General features: G+C 30.2%; 1 protein-coding gene and 1 pseudogene across 1 annotated transcript; both read left to right on the forward strand.

Moving 5' to 3' along the window:
• Positions 1 to 1,860: 1,860 nt before the first annotated feature.
• On the forward strand, positions 1,861 to 4,247 carry LOC120113685 (annotated as a pseudogene).
• A 6,218-nt stretch (positions 4,248 to 10,465) lies between these two features.
• LOC120113735 (ricin B-like lectin R40C1) lies at positions 10,466 to 12,369 on the forward strand. The gene is made up of 6 exons (XM_039134786.1): positions 10,466 to 10,665; positions 10,789 to 10,911; positions 11,009 to 11,326; positions 11,439 to 11,561; positions 11,670 to 11,889; positions 12,037 to 12,369. Coding segments are annotated over exons 1-6 (897 nt in total). The 5' UTR covers positions 10,466 to 10,554; the 3' UTR covers positions 12,039 to 12,369.
• Positions 12,370 to 21,612: the final 9,243 nt, after the last annotated feature.

The following is a 21,612-nucleotide window of genomic DNA, read 5'->3' on the forward strand; positions in this document are numbered from 1 at the left end:
TGCCTAACTTCATTTGCAAGAGTCGTAAAGTGGAATATTTGATACTTCACAGTTGTTCTAAATGACAGACCCACTAGCTCAACTACCCCCATCATGTTCAAAGAATCGAACCACAATTTGGTTTGGTTTTTCCTGTATGAATTATTAAGCAACGTGTAATCGCTATTGAAATATAAGCTATTTTCATCCTCAAATATATATATATATTTTTTCATACGTTAAAATAAAATAAAAATAAAACGTGTTATTTAGTTAGTGTCTATATATAATTTATATTTTTAATTTAGGGTTTGAATCGTATTACATAGAGTTTAATTTTTCATGAAAGACAAATATTTTTCTAGTAACATTTATTTGAGCAGTCGCTTTGATACTTGTTCTTCTTTTAATTTGAAGTATTTTAATATTTGGCCTTAACATTTCATAATAGGATAAAATGATCATGTTTTTTAGGAAACTAGTTAGTCAATGTTTTTTTGTTGACTAAATAAGTACACGTAAATTAAAAATATTGGCATGAACGATATGTCTATGCGTGAGTGAGTAATGACATGATAAAATATCATCATCCGATTAGTTTAATATATGCTTAATTATTTATCCTTTGTATAGAAATCAACATCAAAGTGAACTATTAACATTTAACCCAATTGTTTAAAAATATAACTCTTCACAAGACAAATATTCAATCAAAAATAAAAAATAGTTTACAGAATGCAATTCGCTGAAGTCATTATAATTTCTTCAATTACATATGGAAATCCTTTATTGTAATTGCAAGTTCTTAACAATAGAAAAATAATTTACATAAATAATAACGGAATAAAACATATATCTCAAATAAATGATTGATGTATACATATATGAATATATACATAAACATTTTAGGATAAAAAAGCAACAATAATATTGCAAAAAGTTCACCTAAAATACACCATATGAACCCTTTCATGTATTTCTCTCGGTCCGTTAAATGTTTTGCGCAAAGTCCAGTTTCTGTGCAAAGAGGCCCATTGCAAAGCTCTTGTGTAAGCATCATTTTTTTCCAAAGGTCCATTTAATCAGGTAAGTTACCTTGACAATCAAGGCAACACTGTTAATAATTTAACGATTCAATGATTAGAAATTAATATCGAAAATTTAATGATATTTTTTAAAGTTTACTAGTAAAAACTGATAAAAGCAGAAGTTTAATGACTAATAATATAGTTTACCTTAAAATTAATTCAATGTGAAAAAAAACTTATTGGAACTCGAACTAATATTGGGAGATGAAATAGCCCTCTAATCCCATCCTACCCTATACTCAACTTAAGTAGAGTCATCATTTATTTTATCTTTTCTTTCATGCTCAGCAATCTTAAAATGAAATCTGCCCGTCTGTTACTGCAAATTTTACAGAATACTAAAGGTTTCCCGAAGGTCGAGCTATTTTAAAAGACGAGCAAATTTTAATGTCCTGCAAAGATGATGCGACAGATGCATCATTCCACCGTTTTGATCTATTATAAATTTTAGATGTTCAGTTGTACCTTTTACTTCAAAATCCAATCACAAAGCTATTCAAACGAGGATCCCTTTTGATCCGCCGTCTGACCAACACCCACAACCGCTAAATTACCAACAAACACCGGATGTCTTTGATGGAACATATTCGACAGCACATTCATTAACGAGCTTCCAAGAGTTTTTCTTTTCTGGATCAACGCCACCAGCAACACCACAATACCATCTGTGTGTTCATGTGGACATCAAGGTAGTCAACTAAGGGTTGATCCTTTTCATTTCATTCACCATTCAAGACGAACACCGCCAGCAACAGCCCAATACCAACCCACGTCATGTTTCACTCCCATCATAATGCCCTCTGTGTGTTCATGTGCCCATCACAATTTTGTTTCTGTCCAGAAACCTACTATGAAAGTTTACTGTAAAGCCAATCCTAGTTATAATCTTACTATCAGACGTGGTAAGGTTGTTCTTGCTCCATCTGATCCCTCTGATGAATTCCAGGTACCATATTAGCAAATCCCATTTAATCTCGTTTTTCTAAACCTTTTGAGTGCTAAAACTTAAGATTAAGGCAAAACACGGATCTTATCTTGGTTTTGGTGTTAATCTTTGTTGTTTTAGTACTGGTATAAAGATGAGAAGTTCAGCTCAAGTGTGAAAGATGAAGCGGGTTTCTTTAATTAATAAAGCCACTATACTTGCCATTAGAGCATCTTATCCTGTAAGAAATTCTTCATTCGTTTATTCCACTGCTAAAAAACATTTTGAATTTATTAACCTTAAAGTGCTGTTTAAAAATTATTAGATTTTGATCCGCAGGTCCAACTGGTGCCTTACAAATCAGACGTTCTGGACGAATCTATATTACGGAGCGCGTCGAATGATGTCAGGGATGGCTACAAAGCCATTCGTATGGTTAATAACATTCACTAGAATCTTGATGCTTTCATTGGCCATGGTAGCATTTATAATGGCATCACTATTGGTCTATGGGAATGGAACAATGGGGACAATCAAATATGGAAGATTGTACCAAATACTGTGAAAGTTTACTGCAAGGCCAATCCTAGTTATAATCTTACCATCAGATATGGTAAGGTTGTTCTTGCTCCATTAGATCCCAATGATGAATTATTTCCAGGTACCATATCAATAGATCCCACGTAATCTCGTTTTTTTTCCTGAAGCTTTTGAGTGCTAAAACTTGATGTTAAGAAAAAAAATGCATCTTATTATGGTTTTGGTGTTTATCTTTGTTGTTGTTTTAGCATTGGTATAAAGATGAGAAGTTCAGCTCAAGAGTGAAAGATGATGAGGGTTTTCTCGGTTTTTCCTGGTTAATAAAGCCACTGGTGAAGCTATTAAACATCCCATTGGAGCACGTAATCTTGTTAGAAATTCTTCATTTGCTACGTTTTGGATTTATTAGCCTTAAGGTCCTACTGGTACCCTACCAACCAGACGTTTTGGACGAGTCTGTATTATGGAGTGCATCGAATGAAGTCAGGGATGGCTACAAAGCCATACGTATGGTTGCTAACACTCACCTGAATCTTGATGCTTTCACTGGCAATGGTAGCAGTTATAATGGCATAATTGGGGTATGGGAATGGAATAGTGGAGACAACCAAATGTGGATGATTGTACCAAATTGTAAGTTTCCCTAAAACCAGACAAATTAAAATCTTTGAAAGATTTTATAACCATTTCTGCGTTATGCATGAAGCTTCGAAAGGTTTATTGTTCCTGTTTACCTTGTTGGAATGTTTGTTCGATATCGCTGTTATATTGTTCTTCTATATATGTTTTTCCTAATGTATTGTCTGAATGTGTGATAAATGCAGGATGCTTGTAATATGGTGCCTGCGGTCGAATTGTCGCATCAAACGATCGCCGCTTTGCGTTATCTTCTTCGAGTGTTTTCTTTTCATTATGTCAGAAAGTATGGCTGCGGGGATTTATGCAGGATGTTTATGTTTTTTGGAAGATTTTAAACATGCTTGTCGTATAATTGATGTTATACAGTTTAATTGGTTCGATCGGGCATACGCCTGGCTTGGGCAATGACTGTTCCTATCTGTTATGCTTTTTTATTGTAATCCATCCCAGTTAAATCCCGACGGTAAAAATTTCATACTCGATTCATAATTCGATTTCATTTGACATTGAAACTGAAATGGTTGATTGTGCTGAACTACGGCACAGAAGGTTAGGCCATCCTTCTGATGACACGCTAAGAAAGTTACTCAAAACTTGTAATATTTCATGTTAGTAAAATGCTTATGGTATGCGTTGCTTGCAAGTAAAGAAATAGTCACAAATTGCAGTTTATTTCTTCTTTAACTACCTTGACAACTTGTTGAAATTGATCTGTGACTTATAATTGTTGAAAATCTATTACGTATAATGTTGTTACTTTTCAAAAATGGCTTATAAAGACAATTTAGTTGTAAACTTAAAGCAATTCAAACATACTGTGACAATGAGTTTAAACCCTTAATTCCTTATTTTCTTCAACAGGCTATAAATTATTCATGTTCATGCCCTCGTACTTCTGATCAAAATGGTATAGTCGAATGTAAACACAGACTGTTGAGCTAGGGGTAACACTTATGGCAAAACCTTTTTTGCCATACAAATTTTGGTCTATTGCTTTTTATACTGATGTGTTCCTTATTAACAGTTTACCATCTAGGATTTTACAGGGACAGTCGCCATTGGAGAGGCTGTTCTAGGAAGTGACAGATTATTACTTCCTTTAGTGTTTGGGTATTCATCAAGCGATGGCATCAGATAAGTCACGAGAAGCTCAACTCAGATGGGAGTGTAGCTCGCTACAAAGCTCGACTCGTCACGAAGGGATATTCGTAGAAAGCTGGATCTGATTATCATGAGACGTATGTACCTGTTTCCATGAGAATTTTACTGAAAATTGCTATAGCTAATGGTCGGATATTAAGACAGGTTGATATCGATAATGCTTTTCTTAACGAAAATTCAACAGAGGAAGTCTATATGCAGTAGTCTCCAGTGTTTGAGCAAGCTGATTCAAACACAAGCAGTGACTTGTGTCTAACTAAAACATAAAATGTATTTAATAGACAGTGTTTTATACATTTTTTTGGTTTAAAATAAACTCAAAGTTGTATCAAAGCTTGCTTATCCCACATATCGAAAATATTTTAATTGAGTTTCCGAATAATGAATGAAGCAACTCTTGAAGGGTTATTTTAATTTGATCTACTAGCTTATACATCAAAATTAGTTTTTTTTTTAAAATAAATATATTAATTGAATATTATAGTTTATAATTATCTTAATTAAACTAAGATTAGTTAATTTTAAACATTTTTAAATGGTGATCAACATTGGTAATCCCTTTCGTTTTCGGTCTATCTTAGTCTAAAAATATAAATTATAGTAAAGGGGAAAAATCATTCTAGGCTACTAACCTTTAACTAAAAAAAATAAACTATCAAGCATACCATAAGATAGTAAAAAAAAAACTATAATAATCTCATGTTAGAGAGTAACGTAGGTAATTTTCACTATGATACAATATAATAATTAGGGATGACAAACGGGCGGGTCAGGTGTAGATACCCCTCTCCCATCCCCATCCCCACCTAATATTTTTCAATCCACCACCCGCCCACCACCCATGATGGGTACAAATTTTCAAATTCACACCCGCCCACGCGGGTACATTTTCAAATCCATCCCCACACCCACTACCCACTAGCGACATACCCATCTAGACCCGCCTGACAGCAAACTAATGGGATGTTGGAGTTGGTTCCCAGAAAGTTTGTGATGGGGTAGCAGCGCATGCTTCAATTTGTCAGAGGAGTATCTCTACGAATGTTATGGAGACAGATTGTAGGGAGCATGTAGTCGCAGAGCTGGATTGTTGTGTTGCTTTCGATGTTAATACTCATAGTGCATCTAACATAGGTTTTGAGGGGCTAAAGAACATGAAAACTGTTGCTTTTGATGTTAATGCTTATAGTACAGTTAATTTGTGTTTGGATGGGCAGCATGGGCTAAAGAACATGGAAAGTGACGTGGTTAGTGGGATTATGAGTTTAATCAAAGAGTCGAATATTTCCCTAATTAAAGACCAGATTAAAGACTAAATATCCTTAATATTTGGATAAATTATATGTTATATATTATATAATATTAAAATTTATAAATTAGTCTCTAAAATTACACCTAAATTCATAATGGTCCAAATTTTAATAGATATTTAGTTGGGCGGGCGGATGCGGGGCGAGTAATATCTCAAACCCATTACCCGCCCACCACCCACGACGGGTACCACTTTATAAATCCACACCCGCCCACTACCCGCTAAAATTATACCCATCCCCGTTTCAATTGGAGCGGATGCGGTGCGAAATCCACGAAACTGTACCCGTTTGCCATCCCTAATAATAATCTTATGATGTTAGTATAATCACACATTTAGTCCATGTGATTTACATATTCTCTCAATTCAGTTATATTTTAAATAAATTTTAACATAAAATATATATATTTTTAAATGAAAATAAAATAAAATATTTTTAAATTAAGTTAATAATAAAATATATTTAATAAGTTAATATAAAAAATATTTTTAAGTTAATATATATAAAATATATTCACGCATTTGATTTTCTTTGTTTTCTTTCAACTAGAGGGTGACACGTGTCACTCTTTGATTGGTGGAAATAAATACATTAAATTAAAATAAAGTTAGTCCTCCAACCGAATGGTGACACGTGGAATGACATGTGGAATCATTCGATTCGAGGATTAAATTTTTATATAAATATATTAAAAGTAAGACTAAATTGAGAGAATATGTAAATAACATAGACTAAATGTGTGATTATATCAAAATATTTAACTGGTGTTAACAGAAGTTAACTCGGGTGACTACATCTTAATTAAATAAAAACGAATATAAGTGATCATCCGTGTAGTTAATCCTAATTTATAATTAAATTATATATGAATATAGTAATAAATAATATATTAGAAAAGAATAATAAATCAAACTTAATTACCGTAAAATAATTTAATCGTCTTGTGGAATGAGACACTAAATTTCTTAAGCAATGCCAAGGGTTTGAATCTTATTGTTTACAAATGAAACAAACTATATAGGGGGATCGTCTCCAATCTAAATTAATAGACCGATAGATCAGATATCATTTATTAATTAAAATGATAAATATCTTGGAACTAATATTTCTAATTCCTTAAAATCCGTACTAGATGATAATTTTAATATATAAATTATTTAAATTCATAAAAATAAATCGAAAACCTATAAATATCTAAATTCACCATCCAAAGTATGGTGAAAGTGACCGCGTGATCTAAAGAAAGAGGAAAAATGAAGCAGGGCCTTAGCTTTAGCCGCTATCGGCGTTAAGCACAGGTGGATCCTCAACCGTTTTTATGTTATTCTGTGGCTGTCCCTGTCCTTGCGCTGGCCTTAGTTGGAACTAACACCCTACTATAGGGGTGTATTCGGTTTGGTTCGATTTTTTACCAAAAATTGAATAAAACTGAAATAAACGGTTTTTTAAAATTTAAACCGAAACCGGATGGTTAAAAATCCGAAAAAATCAAAACTGATTTTTTCGGTTCGGTTCGGTTTATCGGTTTTTCAATGAAAAAATCACTTGAAACTATAATTTTTTTAAAAAATTATCTATTCGGTTCAATATGAAACAAATGATTTCCATATAAAAAATCTAACCGAACCAAATCAAAAGAATGAAGACTTTAAATCAAACCAAAAATCAAACCGTATAATATCAAACCGAAACGAATCGTTTTACTCGATTCATATCGATTTTTCAATTTTCTCTGTTCGCAGCCCTACCCTACGCCCAAGAATATCCAACGTCTGTGAATTGTACATCTCTTTCTTCACATTTTTCACGAACCCACCCTAAGGTACCCTGCCCTTCACTGCTTTCCGATACGACTTTTCAATAGAATGGGATGTATATAGTTTATTTTAGCTTATACATCAAAATTAGTTTTTTTAAAATAAATATATTAATTGAATATTATAGTTTATAATTATCTTAATTAAATTAAGATTAGTTATTTTTTAAACATTTTTAAATGGTGATCAACATTGGTAATCAATTTCGTATTCGGACTATTTTATTTTGATCATCAGTTTAAAAAAAATTACGTACTTGTTTTCGGCTTAGTCTAAAAATATAAAATATAGTAAAGGGGAAAAAATCATTCTAGGCATATAAACCTTTCACTAAAAAAAATAAGGGTTCGTTTGTTTTAAATAAAACGTTTTTCGGAAAATATTTTCCTCATTTTCCAATGTTTGGTTGGAGTAAAACTGATTAGTCAACATTTTCCTGGTCAACAGAATTTCCTTTGTGTTTTCTGGAAAATGACTTACCGTCTGATTTTTCATAAGTCATTTTCCGAACTTTTCACTTCAAAGAATAAATACTCAAAATAAATTTATTTATAAATTTAATATTAAAAAAAATATTTTAATATCATTTTAATCAAAATATTAATCTTTAAAATATTTAAAATATATTTATTAATATTTCCAATAATGTAATATTATTTTTTAATATTATAATAAAATAATCAATTATATTATAATAATATAAGATATTATATTTTTATTTTAATAATATTTAATAAATTATTAATAATTTATATTATTTATTAATTTCATAGAAATAAATTATTAATAATGAATGATATTATTTATATATTTAATATTAATCTAATAATATTTTAATAATGATATTTAAAATATACTAATTAATATTTTTAAAATATAATATAACACTATTACTTTAATAAATAATTAATATAATTTATAATATTTTTATTTAAATAAAATATATCAATATTTTTATTTTTATTAATAAAATTATAAAAATAATATTTTAATAATAAATAAATTATTTTAATATTTAAAAAATAATATTATTAAGTTTTATGATAAATAATATTATTTATTGTATTTAATATTTGTAATAATTTTTTTTTAAAATTCATCAATTAATGGAAAAATGGTTTAAGCAACATCTTTTAAACATCGTAAAACGTTTTCCAGAAAATGTTTTTCAGAAAATGTAATTCATTTTACGGAAAATATTTTTCAAAAATTTTTTTCAGTGAAACAAATGGACCCTAAACTATCAAGCATACCATAAGATAGTAAAAAAAACTATAATAATCTCATGTTAGAGAGTAACGTATGTAATTTTCACTATGATACAATATACGAAATTTTCTTATGATAGTAAAAAACTATCAAGCATACCATAAGATAGTAAAGATAAAAGCTATAATAATCTCACAAAGTACTAATGCTAGAGAATAACGTAGGTAATTTTCACAATGATACAATACACGAAATTTCCTTATGATAGTAAAAAACTATCAAGCATCCCATAAGATAGTGAGATTACTTGCTGAGTTTGTAGGTAAGTTTCATCTGATACAATCCAAATGATACTTTAGATATATCATAATATAACGATAAAATATAACATTTATAATATTATTGATAAAATAAAAATCCACTAACATAATCTTTTTATATAAAAAAAACATATTCAAATACTATTACTTTAATTTGATCTACTTGTATTCCAAAATTAATATTTCAATTTAATTAATATATAAAATTATCTTAAAACAATAAAATATTTAATTCAAAATAGACGTGGCCGCTTGAAACCCTTTTTTTCCTTTAGTGTTTGTGTCATTTTGTATAGATCATATCAATTTTTTTCTTTGATTTTATTTAATGAGCGGCGACATCGGTTTTAATATTGATTGGTGACTACTGATTCTATTTTCTCTTTATTTCTATTTTAGTTTTTTAATAAAAATAATTTATCTTTGTGACACATTTTTCTCTGTCTTTGTGACATGTTTTTCATCTTCTTTCTAGGACGTCCTTTGTCCGTTCTTTTTATTTTATGTTTTCTCATGGTTGGATTTGATGATGTACAACTGATCAAGATGACACTTATTTGTAATGATGTTAATATTTCATGTTATGATCCTCGTATCGAATTCTAGGCTAAAAGTTTGGTAACAACTTAAAACCTAATAAATGAGGCGAACTAACCAAATAAAATTATTTCCTGACTAAATTAAATTAAGATAGTGCGTTTAGTTGATTTTATTTATTTAATTATTTATTTTATATATCCATAGATAGTTTTATTGTATGATAATTTAATTTAAATTAGTTTTTAACTTAAAATGTTATTATATTCAACTTAAAAAATTATATAATTTATAGTATTTTCGGTTACAATCGAAAATGTTACATTATAGTGAATTTAGGTTTTTTAATCGAAAAAGCTATACAATTTATAATAATTTCAGTTACAATAAAAAATGTTATGAAAAAGATAATATTTTAAATTTCAACTTAAAATGTTACACTATCTAACTTAAAAAAAAATCATTCTATTAATAAAAATTTCAATTACAAAACATTATATTTTATACTCTTCCCTTATTCATAGAAAATATCAAATACATAATTGGTTTAAACAGGGCAAAAAGAAGTCCCATCAAAATTATAGCACATAACACGTACATTGACCCATGAGTTAAATTTTATCAATTATTTTAAATAATATAAATTTTATCAATATATTTTTAAATAGTGTCATTTTAAAAGATTTTATATATAAATTATAAAAAATCTAAAAATCTTTTGTGTGAATGGTCCCCCTCGAGTTTGAAGTGTCATAAAATTATTCATGATTAACGGCTATCAACACATGGAGAAAATGACAAAGACACTAAATTGGGACGTGGCAAATAATTTGTGGTAAATTATCTTTTGGTCATTAGGTTATTTTCAAGTTGGTCCTTGAAACTCAACTTTAAATACTCTATCCATTTTATCATTCAAACCATCGAATATCATTCAACAATTAGAGAAGTTTGAAAGTTCAAAAGAGTTGCTTCTGTTTCCATAGAGAGAATTCTCTTTGTTAAATTGATTAAGGTAGTCAACTAATGGCTGGTCCTTTTATGAAAGTTTACTGTAAGGCCAATCCTAGTTATAATCTTACCATCAGACATGGTAAGGTTATTCTTGCTCCATCTAATCCTAATGATGAATTTCAGGTACCATATCAACATATCCCACTTAATCTCTTTTTTCTGAAGTTTTTGAGTGCTAAAACTTAAGGTTTAGGAAAAACATGAATCTTATTTTGGTTTTGGTGTAAATCTTTGTTGTTGTTTTAGCTTTGGTATAAAGATGAGACGTTCAGCTCAACTGTGAAAGATGAATCCGGTTTTCCCGGTTTTTCTCTGGTTAATAAAGCTACTGGTGAAGCTATTAAACATGCCATTGGAGCAACTCATCCCGTAAGAAATGCTTTGTTTATTCATACAATTGTTAAAAAAATCGTTTTGAATTTAGCCTTAAAGTTTTGCTTTAAAATTATGGGATTTTGATCCGCAGGTCCAACTCGTACCCTACAAACCAGGCGTTCTGGATGAGTCTTTATTATGGAGCGCGTCAAATGAAGTCAGTGATGGCTACAAAGCTATGCGTATGGTTAATAACATTAGCCTGAATCTCGATGCTTACATTGGCAATGGTAGCATAACTGATGGTACCACTGTTGGTGTATGGGAATGGAATGGCGGAGACAACCAAATATGGAAGATTGAACCAAATACTGTGAAAATTCACAGTAAGGCCGATCCTAATTATAATCTTACCATAAGACAAGGTAAGGTTGTTCTTGCTCCATCTGATCCCTCTGATGAATTCCAGGTACCATTCACTTAATCTCGTTTTTCTAAACCTTTTGAGTGCTATAACTTAAGATTAAAGGAAAACACGGGTCTTAGTTTGATTTTGATGTAAATCTTTGTTGTTGTTTTAGGTCTGGTATAAAGATGAGAAGTACGGCTCAAGTGTGAAAGATGATGAGGGTTTCCCCAGTTTTTCTCTGATTAATAAAGTCACTGATGAAGCCATCAAACATGCCCTTGGAGCATCTTTGCCTGTATGAAATTCTTCATTTGTTCATTCCTCTGCTTTTGAAAAAATACGTTTGGAACTTATTAGCCTTAAATCTTAATTTGCTTAAAAATTAAAAGATTTTGATCCGCAGGTCCAACTGGCACCCTACCAATCAGACGTTTTGGACGAGTCTGTATTATGGAGCGCGTCCAATGAAGTCAGGGATGGCTACAAAGCCATACGTATGGTTAATAACACTCACCTGAATCTCGATGCTTTCATCGGCAGTGGTAACATTTATAATGGCATCACTATTGGTGTATGGGAATGGAATGCCGGAGACAACCAAATATGGATGATTGTACCAAATTGTAAGTTTCCCTAAAACCAGGCAAATTAAAATCACAGAAAGGTTTTGTAACCATTTCTACGTTATGCATGAAGGTTTATTGTTTCTGTTTTCCTTGTGCTGTTATATTGTTCTTTTGTCCTGATGTCTGGATCTGTGATAAATGCAGGATGGTTGTACCATGGTGCCTGCGGTCAAATAATCCCTGCTTTGCGTTATCTTCTTCCGGTGTTTTCATTTCATTATGTCGGATTAGCGTTGTGTTCTTCGGCTGTGTTTCATTCCAGTTTGTAATAAAATGTATGGCCGCGGTGATTTATGCAGGATGTTTATGTTTTGTCGCTCAATAAACTTTTGGGAATCTACCTTGGTAGTTATAATTGATGTCATACAGTTTAATTGGCTCCATCAGGCATACGCCTGATTTAGGCAATGACCATCTATGAGCTATGTTTTGTATTGTAATCCAGCCCAGTTAAATCCCAACGGTAGTAATTTCCAACTCGATTCGTAATTCGTTATTTTGCCTTAAATTGGATTGAATTTCATTTTAAAACAAAATTGGTTCGGAGGACTGAACAGTCTAAGGCATCACATATGAAACAAAACCAACTGAAGTGAATATACGTAAGCACTGTTTTTGTAGCTGATGAGAGATTTAGATTCTAATTTGTTGTGGAATAGATTAAAATAAAACCTTCCCAAATAAATCGGACTTCCCATGAAAATCCTCGACATAAACGAATTTGACCGACAAAATAGTTCTGAGAAAGGTCTAAGACTTGAAGCTTTGAACAATTGTAATGCGTTATCTGGAATTCCCGAGGAATGAAGTTCAGGGCGAGGCCAAGGTTAGTGAAATTTTTGAGGTCACAAATCGATGACGGGATCATTGCCGTGATGTCTTTTTCACGAAAATTAAGCTCGATACTGAAACTGACGGGATCAAGCAAGCAATGGACAGTAGATTGCCCAGTTGTTTAAGGTTGAGAAGGACGGCTCATTCATTGATTATGACTTGTGAAAGTTAAGATAGAAAATTAAGCTCGATTCGCCGTCAGCCACAATTTAATAGGTATTTTAGTCGTCGGGAAGAGGTGAGGTCGGCTAGAGCTTCGTTGACGATAAAGGGCGACGGTTGGCATGTGATTAGAAATTAAAATGAAGGTTTTTAAAATTTTTGGGTTATTTTAAAACTTTTGTGTTTTCTTTTTAAAAATATATAATTTTTTTTAAAGTTTATATAAAAATTTTAAAATTATCATATTGACACGTGTAACATAATAAAGAAAATTAACGTATTCGATTATTCGAACACTCAAAATAATAACGTTTGTATGATTAGACTTGATTACGACAATGACAGGAGAGGACCACAGCATGTTCAGGTCAATAGTTTTATGTATTGTCATGAATTTGCATTTATGAACCCATTACCCTACCAATTCCTTTAGAAGACGAAAAAAAGTACAATGATGCCAGAGTGTGTCAGTTTAAAAAGGACTGTCAGATAAGGTTGCTTCCATATTTCAACTCATCCACGTGACCGTCCTTGCTTTTGAAAAAGAACAAGAAAAAACATGTGATTGGTTAGTGAAAATGTGAATGCATTGTAACAACTCGATCGCCTAAGAAAAATTTCAAAGAATTTTCGAAATCTGAAAGCTCCCATTATTTAACTTCGTTCAATGTTTCCATGTGACCATCTGTCAAATGCAAACAAAATAACACTGCATGTATTGCATTCAAAGCATGATTTTTAGAACTGGACCGTTTTTTAAATCGATCATGTTATCGATTTATTAATTCAACCGGTCGAATCGGTTCAATCGGTCGGAAGAATCAGACGATACCATAATTATTTAAAAAATTAAATAAAAATTTAAAAAATATTTAATAAAAAAAATTTTATATCACAAGTCATATTCAAAGCAAGTCATAACATATATAAGTTAAAAACCATAAAATCAAGTTAAACAAAATGATTCAAATTAACTACAACATAATATTTAAGGTAAAACATATTAAATAATAAATATAATTATATAACTATAATTAAAAAATAAATTTGGGGCTAAAAAAATCATAACAAAATGATATTGTTTGGTTTATTTTTAAAAAAAATAATAATATCACATGGCTAAGAAACATAGAAGAGCATCCAAAAAATCTAAAGAGTAAAAATATGAGAACAAAACAATCTCACATGGCTAAGAAACATAGAAGAACATCCCAACTAACTTCTATAAATAATAGTGGTAATTTGACATTCAAAATCATGGAGCCTTTTGGTGAGCATTGAGTGAACTATTATTTCACTTCAATCAAACTCGAATTTTAGGCTTCAATCGAGCTTCTAAATATTTTTTGAGTTCAAGTCTTTTCGAGTTAAAGTTTCAATATTATATTTCGAGTTCGAGTTGAACTTGATAATTTTTAGCTCGTGAGTTTGAGTCGAGTTAAGCTTACTTTTAAAGTTTTCAAGTTCGAGTCGAGCTCAACAATACTTGAGTTCGATTGAGCTCGACTTGGCTCGTTTAACAAACGACGTCGTTTGATTTAATTTTTTTTTAAAAAACAAAATTGACAGTTTTTTCCGGTTTTCAGCCAGTCTGGTTCGAACGGTTCCGACCGGTTCACTAGTAGTGGTTCAACCGATGTGGATTAAACCGGACTAGACAACGATTCTCGATTGAACCGGCCGATCCGGTTTTTAAAACATTGCTTCAAAGTCGTCCTTCTCAACGATGCCCTTATCAACAAAATTTTACCATACATGTTTTAGGATGACATCAAATTAATAAATTCATTCAATTTAAATATTGAATCCGATTTTTTTAACTATACAATACGCTTAAACTATATACATTTATTCTCATATATAAATTAAAAGATATTTTATGTTTAATATGTTTGTATCTATAAAACATTAACAAGAGAATATTTTCTTGAATTTCATTAACCAACATTACGTGTACATACAAGTATAAAGGCAGGCCTGACCCAATACATGTGTCAGATGGGCCTTAGTTCAGGGCAGCATGTTTGAGGGGCATCAGTTTTTTAGTGGTTATAGTGTGTATATATATATTTGGCCCAAAAAAATACATGAAGACATTGTTTTAGGTGATATTTGTAGCCTTGTAGGTTTTTGTTTGTGTTATTATTGATATTGTTTGACTATAAATTCTATTACATTTTTGTTTTAAAAAAATTATTTATGTTTTGTCTATTATACGGTACAAGTATAGGGGCATGAAATTATCTCGCTCAGGACATTAAAACTCATTGGACCGGCCCTGTATAAAGGTCATATAATATGTAAAATAATATACTACATTAACTATGTAGTATCATACATTAAATATAATGAATAGTAACCCAAATATTTAGCCTATAAATTTGTAACTCTCTCCTTCAGGTTGAAGCATAGATATATCATGTCACATAATAGAAAATCAATGTTGACCTCATAAAGAGCCTTTATGAAAATATCTCCTATTTTTTCTTCACTTCTCACATAACCTATGGTAATCAACAACTTAATTATCACACTATAACTTTATAGCATTGAGTTTCTGATACACCCATATGATTTCACAAATAAACTTGGTCGTAACTCTATATTTAGTTTTTACACTAGATTACGAGGTTTCGTTTTATTTCTTACTCTCCTATAAAATCAAATTTCCTTCACCAAACATAAAATATTTTGAATTAAATTTTCTATCTTTCTTACATCCTACCTAATATGAGTCTAAAAAATATTCAATCTTAGTTTGTAACGGCCCAAAATATCTTCTGCCGGTGTTTTCATTTCATTATTTCGGATTAGCGTTGTGTTCTTCGGCTGTGTTTTCATTCCAGTTTGTAATAAAATGTATGGCCGCGGTGATTTATGCAGGATGTTTATGTTTTGTCGTTCAATAAACTTTTGGGAAACTACCCTGGTAGTTAATTATAATTGATCATAAACAGTTTAATTGGTTCAATCAGGCATACGCCTAACTTGGGCTTGGGCAATGACTGTACCTTTGTGTTATGTTTTGGATTGTAATTCAGCCCAGTTAAATCCCAGTAGTAATAATTTCCAACTCGATTCGTAATTTGTTATTAGAGACTTACCTTAAATTGGATTGAATTTCATTCTCAAACTTCAAAATTATTTAATATTCATTTTTAAAATAAATTCATTAAATTCGATTGAGAATTATATTGTGTCAATATTAATTGGGGATGTAAATTCCTCCCCCGCCCATTGCCATTGATGAGTGTTTTATATTGCATATATTTATTATTATTTACTCTTTATTTTTTGATTGGATATTACTCATATATCTTTATCTTGGGTTTATTTTGGACATGAACTTTATTAAATTAATTAGCCAAAAAAATAGTTGATTTCGATGGTTCAGTCAGCATCTTGAATATTTAATTGGAATTTACATGACATAAGATTATCATAAGATGAAGTAGAATTCAACCAGAAGTACAAGACTTAATATTTATTTTTATTTTGTGTGATAAAACTTTTTATTTAGGTTTTTTAGTTTGGTTATTTTATTGTTTTATTTAGGAATTAGTTATTTTATTAGAACTTTTGGTAGTATTTTTAGTTTTATTAGTATTTAGTTATTTTATTTACTTAGAATTTTTTGGTTATAAATACCCTTTAGGTCCAACCTTTATACTCAAATTGGAATCTATATTTCCATGGCTATTTATTAAATTTCTACTTTTCTTTCATTATTTTCTTTTCACAATGCTAAGCATGATCCAATCTATGTTTAATTAAATCTCTTTTAGCTAATAGCTGAGCGATGACTCAATCTATTTCGTGAGAATTGAAAAATGCTTCATACCTTCAGGTATCTTTCTTGATTTTCGGAAAATAAGGTTAGATAATCACTTAATCTTTAAATTCTTTACACTTTCAATTCAAAGATTACACCTTGGATTGAATGTTGTTTTGATTTACCGTTGGGGGAGGAGAATCGGCTTGTAGCAAATTCAAATTCCTAAGAACAAACTTATAGCGGTCCGCTAAAGGAAATCCAGATCGGGTTCGATTCTCATTGAGATGCATAATCTTGGAACAGGCTTTTCCAGCATTAAAGAAGATATTGGCGTTAACATCGATAGTCGAAGTTAAATCCAATCAAGAATTAAATTCCAAGGATTGACTTTGGAAATTAGTTCACATGAGAGAATAGCAAGTTACAAGGGTTGAGCCTTGTAAGTTGTAACCGGTAAGAATCCTGAAGTAAAACATATTTCAATGATCGAGATGAGTCGAGTCAAAACGAAGCTTGAGGTTGTCTCCTATCATTATCTCTTCTCAATTATTTATTTTTATTTCTTTTTTATTTTAATTTAATTTTAGTTTATTCAATTAAATTCGATAAATCCACTTTTTTATTTTATTTTGCAGATTTTCTGGTTAGAGATCAAATCAAATTTAATTGGAAATTCTTTTGTCCATGTAGATCGATCCTATTTCTCTATACTATTATATTTATTTTATTTTATATATTTAAATTGAGAATTAGGTTTATTTATTTGACAATTACGACGTTAGTCAAATCGGCGTCGTTGCTAAGGACTTCAACAAATTACTGATATTGTTTGTTTTGATTTATAACCAGGAAAAATCCATATGAACTAGTAAAATAAGAACCTGAGATCGAAACATACACCCGAAGACTATGACTGATCTGACGATTCGTGAATTAGTTGCGGCATCTGCCGAACAACAACCATTATGCATCGTATTCTCGAATGGAGAAACACCATTCGAACTCAAGACCAACTTGATCCATTTTTTACCACTTTCCATGGATTGTCGAGTGAAAACCCTCACAAACCTTACTGAATTTCATGTGCGAAGGCGAGCAAATTAAGGCGAATCATCTTAGGAATCCGACAAAAGGATGAAGAGTCATTATACGACTATTGGGAAAGATTTAAGAAACTCTGTGGCAGTTGTCCACAGCATGGTTTAACCGAACAAACTCTCCTCCAATATTTTTATGAAGGCTTGCTTCTTTTGGAGATGAAGATGATTTACGTAACTAATGCGGTCAGAAATCTAATTTCTACCATGGCTGCTAACTATCAACAGTTTGACTATTCCAGTGAACCTACTCGTCGGGTTCACGAGATAAATACAACTTCATTAGAAAGTAAAATTGATAAGTTGACTGATATTGTTCAATCTCTTTTTACATGCAAAACAGGTACCGCTAGACTTTGTGGAATATGCACAAGGTGGGATCATCTCACAGATTGTTGTTCGATGTTACAAGAAGACATTACCACACAAGTAAAAGCAATTGACAATTTTTCGGGACCTTCCCTGAGACAATACAATCCTTACTCAAACACCTATAATTCAAGATGGATGTACTATCCGAACTTTAGTTATGTACAAAACCTGAGACCAAACCTGCAAAATCAACAAAGACCACATGCTCAACAATCTTATCAACTATCGAAAGCTTCCTTGGAAACTATCGTTGAACAATTGGCATTATCTCAAGAAAAATTCCAAAACCAAACCGAAGCTCATCTATAGGAGATAGACAAAAAAATAAGTCAACTGGCTCAAGTCATGGGACAATTGGAATCTCAAGGAAATTTATCATCTTAAACTGAGGTGAATCCAATATCAGTACCATAACCCTATAGCCGAAAGACTATTTTATAACTTTTAATCATGGGGACTCCACACATTTTATAACTTTTAATAATTGGGAGACTCCACAAAATAGTGCCTTATAACTTGTACAGTTTACCCTTTTGTTTTTAGAAACTAGTTGTCACTCATAAGCCTCATTTTCAATTAGACATGTACATAGTTATTATATATACTAATTATATATAAAACAGTTGGTTTTGATATCATAAGTCAAGTGGACATTCTCGGTGAAATAATAATAAAAATTACCTAAAAGTAAAATTAAAATATACCATTATTAAGATGCTTGGGAAGATGTTCAGTCTTCGTGACTGAACTCTGGGTTGTTTATGATTTATTATTACTTGCTTGGAGGCTGGGGTTCAGACGAATCGAGTTGGATACATACAATGTTGAGGTTACAAAGTTATGGAATCATTGTTTTGAAGCTTTAATCGGAAGCGCGTTGGTTGAGGCCATCTTTAAGCTCCAGAGTCGTGATTGGAGTATTAAGATCCTACATATACATCATGAACAGAACAAAGCTGCAGATTACCTAGCTTCCATGAGTCGAGGTATTGCTAGGGGTGAGCATTCGATCGAGTCAAGTTAAAAAAATTTCGAGTTATTCGAGTTGACGAGTCATATTTTATAACTCGAACTTAACTTGAAAATTTTTCTAGTCGAGTTGTTCGAGTTTCTATACAAATTTAAATTGTAATTATTTGTAGTATTATAGTACAAATTTATTCATATTTTTTTCGAATTTCTCTAACCATATAAGATATATATATTTCTTCATATTCTTTTCACATTAAAATGTTATTTAATATATTACATGCAATCTAAAATTATTAAATATATTTATAATATTATATTTAAAATAAATTATTTTGAGGATAAAAGATTAATGAGAGTATAAAATAGTTAAAGAATTGATGTGAAGAAAGAATTCATAAACAATTGTAGTCAAAAGATTAAATTGAATAAAATGCAAAGATAAAAGACTAAATAAAAAAGTGTATATTTTTAGTAAAAAAATAAGAATTGAAGTTACATAAGTATTTTATAGTTGTAGGGGAGCCTGTGGTTTAAATTTGGTAAAAACGTACTTAAAATGAAGAATAAATTGAAAAAAATATGAAAATCATTCGAAACTGAGGGACTAAATTGAAAAAATAAAAATTTATTATCAAAAAGTTGAATTTGAAAGTACATATGTATTCTATAATGGTTTAGGAGCATGTGGTTCAAATTTAGTAAAAAATTAACTTAAAATAAAGGAGGAATTGAAGGAATAGGAAGTCAGGGACTAAATTGTAAATATGTCAAAATATTCATCCAAATTTTTTAATTTTTTGAGTTACTCGAAATTTTGAAATTTTAACTCGAACTCAAACTTAAATTCAGATAACTTAAAATTAAAAAAAAATTAATTTTTTCGAGTCGATTTTACGGATCCTCCAATGAAAATGGCTGCTATACTATTACTAGCTAGGCTCTAGTTTAATCTGTTTCACCAAAAATATATATATACCATTATAAGGATATTTACATTTATTAGAAGACCCATATTTCTAACCACCGATCATCTATTTTAAAATTAATGAAACTTCGCTATTGGGTTGGTTTTTTTTTTTCTGAGCAGCTTTTTGGTAAACATAATCAAATTAATATGACGTAGTTAAATGTATTTTTTCAGTGCCCTAGAATATGTATAAAAATTATAGGTGTGTTCATATGATTCATTTCACATTATCATAAGCATAGCTAGCCCCACGCATTTTTTTTAATAAAGAAGCCAATGGAGATTTATTTGAGTTTAATTTGTTAATAAAGTATTTAAATTATATCATTTTTATAAATTAAAGAATTGTATGTGTTTAATATAATTAAATTTAAATTATTTTGAATGTTATATTAATAATTATTATATCAATCAAACTAGGATTCAATCGATTATTTTAAAAATTAATTAAAAACTGAATATCTTTTTTTATTGACGGTGTTGTTCTTCCTTGAAAAATATGATTTAGTATAATTAGGAAACAAATATAAAATCGCTCCTTGAAAATATTTTCAAAATCTATTTAGTAAAGTTTCGAGTTTGAGTCCTTGTATATGCAGAAAATTTCTGCTGGAAGATTCACCCATCAAATTCAAGTGTGCAACACAAGTCAGTCCAGATTAGTCAAGACAAAACCTTAGAATCAGGATGACAACAAAAAAAAATCTCAAAATCATGATGAGTTTAACATATTTAATTTTAATATTTTAAAAATATTATATTCAAATTCAAAATGTTATATGAGATTGTGCTTTATTAGATATAATCCATTTAAATTGAGTTTAACTCGTGAAACTATTGTATTCACTCAATTAAATTCACGAATAAAAATAAATTCAAATTTTGTATTTAACTTCGAATTTGATCAAAATATGAATATTAAGCTCTATATGAAATAAACTAATAAAACTCATTCAACAATGACATTTATTTTATATAAAAAATATCCAAAAATCAAAGTCAAAGTAAGTATTAAACAAAGACTTTAACCTAAATCTTTTACAACTTCATGTGTGATTCAACAAAGAAACAATAGCAGAAATCAAGTGTTTTTATTGGATCTGTGTATTTCATGGACACAGGCGTCTTTGTTTACATCTCATTCGATTATATTATTTCAAATTCAAAAGCCCATATGGAAATAAAGTTGGTGAGAATTAAGGGTATTTAATGAGTTAAGCAGCTCGTGATCAGTGCGAATTTAATTCGGTCAAAACTCGATAAAAACTCAATTTGAGATGACTCGAGTTCGACTTTAGACCTTAACGAGTTGATTAGAGTAAAGTCCAATTCAAATCGATAAGGTCGTGAGTAGCTCATTATTATTTTTATATAATTTTTTCAGTAGTTATCTTAAAAATTATTTCGTTCAAAAATAATATTAATTTAATAATAGATAATAAAAAAGATGATGAATTGCTAATCTATTAATTTTATAATAAACAACGAAAAAATATTAAACTCTTAATTAGTATTTTACTACAGTAAAAATTAAACCATAT

This window comes from Hibiscus syriacus, unplaced genomic scaffold, assembly GCF_006381635.1.
Source record: "Hibiscus syriacus cultivar Baekdansim isolate YM2019G1 unplaced genomic scaffold, ASM638163v2 tig00110213_pilon, whole genome shotgun sequence".
NCBI classification, from domain to species: domain Eukaryota; kingdom Viridiplantae; phylum Streptophyta; class Magnoliopsida; order Malvales; family Malvaceae; genus Hibiscus; species Hibiscus syriacus.

What these genes read in the sequence shown, in the direction of transcription:
- LOC120113735 (XM_039134786.1), top strand. Translation starts at nt 10,555, where the DNA reads ATGGCTGGTCCTTTTATGAAAGTTTACTGTAAGGCCAATCCTAGTTAT. An exon ending in CCATTGGAGCAACTCATCCC is followed by an intron (nt 10,912 to 11,008) that starts GTAAGAAATGCT and finishes TTTGATCCGCAG; the next exon opens with GTCCAACTCGTACCCTACAA. An exon ending in CCCTTGGAGCATCTTTGCCT is followed by an intron (nt 11,562 to 11,669) that starts GTATGAAATTCT and finishes TTTGATCCGCAG; the next exon opens with GTCCAACTGGCACCCTACCA.